Source organism: Rhagoletis zephyria, unplaced genomic scaffold (assembly GCF_001687245.7).
Source record: "Rhagoletis zephyria isolate East Lansing unplaced genomic scaffold, Rhagoletis_zephyria_1.1 Rzeph_scaffold_00401, whole genome shotgun sequence".
NCBI lineage: Eukaryota > Metazoa > Arthropoda > Insecta > Diptera > Tephritidae > Rhagoletis > Rhagoletis zephyria.
In genome coordinates, this window is record NW_016157485.1 from 225776 (window position 1) to 231295 (window position 5520).

General features: G+C 37.1%; 2 protein-coding genes across 3 annotated transcripts in view; one reads left to right on the forward strand and one right to left on the reverse strand.

Moving 5' to 3' along the window:
* LOC108359503 (uncharacterized) overlaps positions 1-5520 on the forward strand; it is a 175599-nt gene that overhangs the window by 156325 nt on the left and 13754 nt on the right. The window lies entirely within an intron of this gene.
* On the reverse strand, positions 2677-3623 carry LOC108359508 (lectizyme-like). The gene has a single exon (XM_017611407.1). It carries the CDS (start codon positions 3621-3623, stop codon positions 2796-2798), a length of 828 nt encoding a protein of 275 aa, XP_017466896.1. The 3' UTR covers positions 2677-2795.

Sequence of the window (5520 nt, forward strand, 5' to 3'; positions counted from 1 at the left end):
CTCCCATTTAAAGCATGGTTGATGTTGAGTGTTGGACAATTTTTGCTCTTAAAATTAAGAAAATTATGTTGAGCAAAAATAAAACTACTCAAAAACGCGAGTATGTGGTAGATTTCAGACCTTGTGTGGTAGGTGTGTTCAAAAAGTGGCAGATCTACAACAATGTGGTAGAAGTCCGATCACTGAAAGGAATCTTACAGAGTATATCGATGGCTGAGTGGAAGATCGATCCATCTCGGCAACCAGTTCGAAAACGCCCTATCTCAGAAAATTTTTTAACAACGCGCTATCTCAGAAAACTTTTCAAGAACGCCCTACTTCAGAATTTCATTGAAAAACGCCCTATCTCAGCTGCCGTTTCCAAAACGCCCTATATCAGCTTATTTTCAATGTATTTTCGTTTGAGATAGGGCGTTTTTGAAATGAATTCTGAGATAGGGCGTTATTCAACCAAATTCTGAAATAGGGCGTTTTTCAATCAAACTTTGAAGTAGGGCGTTCTTGAAAAATTTTCAGAGACAGGGCGTTTTTGAACTGGCTTCCGAGATAGGTCGATCTTCCACTCAGCCATCGATATGCAAAATTTAAATTTTTAACTTTTTTTCATTTTAAATTACGACTTGTCCGACTATTTTGTTAACTAGTATACATACATAGGGTGCCCATTCTCAAGACAAATTAACCATTTATAAATGGTTGTAAACAACGAAATGTTTTCTCTTAAATGGCATATGTAAGTATTTTTCATCGGGCAAACAGAAATAAAGTTACGAGCAAGTATATGCTTCAACCTATGAAAAACGCGTTTTTTACCTTCAGCCCAGATTTTGAGGGTGTATTCAAAATTCTGAGTACCTGTGCGTATATATTATTTTTGTTTATTACACTTCAAATCTCACGAAATCATAAATACAAAAGTATGGTTGACACCGGATCAGCTGTTTAAGTATTTATGACCAAATGGTTAAATCGTGTGAATGAATGTGGACAGTATTTGTCACTTTACTACTGTGCGCAAATGTGTGCCAAATCATTTGGATCTTTGGCAGCCAAATCGTCTGATCGCAAAACAAATCATTTGTACATCGCTATCCAAATGCGCAAATGTGGACAAATCTAAATTTGGCATTTTGTGTACAAATGTACAAATCGTGTGATCCCTGCTTTAGTTCCAATAACCCATAGTAATCTACACTGCTGCATGTATACATACATACATATATACTTGCACATGCGCTTGCTTACATACAGTCTTACATATGTATGTACGTACCTACATTGCGCACCATAAATAATCGCACATTAAACTGCGTAAATTACTCATACGCCTCGTTGTGCCGCAAAGGCGTAAAACAAATAAGTTACATACATAGTTATTTACATGCATATGCATGTAATCGACCTGCGCGACTGTTGCAATTCAAACCATATGCGATGCTTTTAATTGTGTAAATTTGTACAAAGCATTTGTTGGAGCATACATATGTATGTATGTGAATGTGTAATTGTAAAAAGAATAAATAATATAAAAAAAAAACTTTTNAAAAAAGAAAAATAAGAAAAAGAAAATTAATTGAACCTAACAAAAAAAACTTTTCTTTTTAAAATAATATTTACAAATAAAATAATCAAAATATGTTTCTTTTTAAAAACATACAACGTAAAAATTAAATTAAAGAAATAAGTTTCTTAAACTTAAAAGAAAATAAAAAATATATACATATGTAAGTATACAGATCACTCGTTCACCCCCACTAAAATAGAATAAATGTTTTTTTATTGAAAACCGCAAAAATTTGAACTACCAATTTGGGGATGATCTATTTTATTACCGACTATTACCGACTTCCGGTGTTGTAAATTTTATTTTAAACATTCTTCTCGGAAGTGTCTTTTTCAAAGCCTAAATGACCTTGGAACTTCAACTCGTCCTGGACGTCTAAAATGGACAAACATGTTTTTATTGGAAAACGACAAAATATGAATAACCAAGTCGGGGACGCTATATCTTTTGGTAGAATGTATTACCAACTTCCGGATTCGACCGGAAGTCCGTTTTGTCCGCAGAATCCGAATCTGTAAGAAAAACATGCAGCTCCTATTATAAAAAATGGACTTCCGGTCATTTAAACACACATCCGGGCGAAACCGGAAGTCGCTAATACGATCACAAGATCTTTCAAATTATCTTGCACGAGGCTTATTTGAGCGCTTGTAACGCACTTAAGCGCGCTGCCCTGAGAGTACTTTTCATTAAACCGACATATGCCAGCAGTGGAACTACTTATCAGCGAGTCTGAAATAACAACTGGTGCGATGAGAAATGGCACACCGCTGCAGATTAAAAAGTCACAAGGCCGCACCACGATCAGGCGCAACGCCAGCCATTTACGCCAGCAACCGTGGAATCAGTCTTCTAAATATTTGCTAAAAGCTCTTATTGAGGGTATTGTGTGAAAAGCTGAAACACACCTTCAGCGAACTTACTGGGCCTTGAAGTGTACGGGAAAAAGTTGCAGCGGAAGATATAAGGGCCTTTGCGCATTAGCGACGTTGAAGCTATGAGCTGTTTGAGCTTTTTAAGCGAATTAAAATACAACGGCTCCACGTTTTAGACTCAGCCAAAATCACTTAGGCTATTACAGCGCCAACCAAGAACAAGAAGAATCTGATAAATCATGTAGTTCATTAAAGAAATTAATTTCACCATACGAATCGAAAAAATCTGTGAATCTCTTTGCAAATGCACCAAACGAAAAATTTTTGTGTTTTCAAAATTTATTAAATTATTGCATTTAGTTTAATGCATAGTAAGCACTCTGGATCTTAGTAATCCAGTCGATGTATGCAGAGACACGTGTATAGACCGATGGTAAATTGTAAACACCACATGGAGTGTATCCCCAGGATACAATACCGATAAGTTCAGATGGTCCGCCATTGATAACCTTCACCAGAGGACCACCAGAGTCACCGCTGCATGCAGATATGCCCTTCTGCAAGGAATCTGAGCAGACATTGGTTTCGTGGAGAGGAGCACTTTGAGGCAGAGTTTCCTTGCACTCGTTCCACTCGACGACCTCAGTTTGAACTGTTTGCAATATCTGGGCTGCAGCAGATATGTAAGGATTTGGTCGTCCCCAACCATAAAGATGAGTCTCTCCGCTGTGGATCTCTTCTCGGTGTGGCAAGCTTGCTGGTTGTACTCGTTCGTTGAACTCAAAGGGCTGGGAGATGTGTAAAATGCCAATATCGTAAGGTCCCACACCACCGCTGTAACTTGCGTGAACTCTACCAAAGTCAACTACACGTGATTGTGTATTCTCATCAACTTCAGTGCGGTTATGAAGACCAGCAATAACTCCCATTCCAACGGCAGTAGAAATGCAGTGACCGGCAGTTAAAACCCAGTCCTTGGCAATAATTGTGCCACCACACTTGTGAGAATGACGGCTAGCATTGGAACTCAACGATACAATGTAAGGGGCAGATTGTGGCTCAGCATCTTCGCCGTTAATGATATAGCCGGTGGCAAAGCTGGGAACTAGATTCTTGAATTTGTCAGTAAGAGCCGATGCGTTGGCACACGCCAGGAAAAGAGCAAACAAGAAGAGAACCTTCATGTTGGCGAAATAAATTTTAACTATTTTTTAAATGAAAAAGGAAGGCTTTTTATATGCATACAAAAAAATAAAAAATTCCCAATCGCTATGTATTAGACCAATGATAATGTATATTGTTTTAACTTATCGAATTGCTTCAATGAAAGCACGATGAAATAGCTGATTATTCTAAAATTAATCCGCTATGTGCAGATGATTTGTGGAAGTAATAAACTAGTTACGATTAGCTTCTTATCCGAAAGTACGCATGTATTCGTACAAGTATTTTGGCGAATTAAAATAACGGCTAATGAAGCCGATTAGATTTACGCTGTATCCCTGATTAGAATAGTATTTTCCAAAAAAGGAGGAGGTTATCAGTTCGTCGGAATATTTTGTTTTTTTTTTGTGTATGTTACCGCATAACTTTGGACCACGTCAACCGATTTCGATAGAGGATCCTCGACTTGGTAGGTCAAATATTTACGCTTTTCAATAAAAAAAAAAACACCTCCCTCCATTTTAATAATAATCCCAACGGTTTTTACCCTCCATTCCCGCCCATCCGCACGAGGGGCGCAGTCCGCATGACGTACGGAACCAGTCAGTATTTTCAATTTTTGCTCCGAGTCACGATAGGCGGGATTTTGTTAAGTGTCGAGATCTAAAACCGTTCAGCTACAGAACTAAATTCATCAGCCGATTTTATGTCTTTATTTTAATGATTCATTTATTGAGAGAGGACAGTATCGATTTGTTAATGCTGAAAAGCGGATCTGATATATCAAACGTGCTGGAATGAGAATTAAAATCCTGGCATAAGCAACGGAGTGGGTCGTGCAATTCAAAATTAGTTTTACAAGCTTTCAGAAATAGGGGAAAAAGTGTCTTGATACCCGGAAGGGAACATTAAGGCTAACTTCGCCAAGAAGAAGCGGACTTGAAATGGAGCCTGTTAGTAATTTAACTATAAAAATTGTACAAATATTAATAAGTTTTAATCGTCTCGTTTCTTAAAGCAAAAAGTAGGAATTGTTTTTGAATTGATTCTATCTTGTCTGAGTAAATTTGATACCTTCGGTTCCAAACCACCGAACCGTATTCCAGAATTGGCCTAACTAATGTTGTAAACAGGGTTTTAGTGATATAAGCGTCACAAAATTCTTTTGACCATCGTTTCACAAATGCAAGTACACCATTAGCCTTGTTGACTGTCACATTAATATGAAGATTAAAATAAAGCTTAGGATCCATTGTGATACCAAGATCCACAAAATTGTATACCTGTTCCAGGTTATGGTTACCTATTATATAAGAAACTGGCAGAACAGCTCTTCGCGAGAAGCACATTACTTTACATTTCTTAAGATTTACAGTCATAAGATTTACTTGACACCAGTAAGCCATGCTGTTTAAGTCTGATTGTAGCAAAGACCTTTCTTCAATTGAAACGTACGATTTATAAAGTTTTACATCATCTGCATACATTAAAATTTTGGAGAATTTTATATCTGTAGAAATATCGTTTATAAATAGCAAGAACAGAACCGGGCCTAGGTGGCTACCTTGAGGGACTCCTGAAGTAACATCAATGACGTCAGAGATAGTATTTTTAAACAATACCCTTTGTGATCTATCATAGAGGTATGAAGAGATCCAACGTAGAAAATTAGGTGGAAGACCAAGAAGATCAAGTTTATAGATGAGCAACGAGTGGCACACTTTGTCAAATGCTTTACTGAAATCAGTATATATAACATCAACAGTTTTGCTCTCACTAAATGCTTTTGAGATATAGGATGTTAATTCAAGTAAATTTGTAGAAGTTGATTTGCCCTTGCAAAATCCATGTTGACTGTATGAAATGCTTGAAGTGATAGAATGCGTCAACCGATTTGTTATAATTGCTTCAAATAAT

Coding starts and splice junctions, on each gene's coding strand:
- LOC108359508 (XM_017611407.1), bottom strand. CDS start 3,623: ATGAAGGTTCTCTTCTTGTTTGCTCTTTTCCTGGCGTGTGCCAACGCA.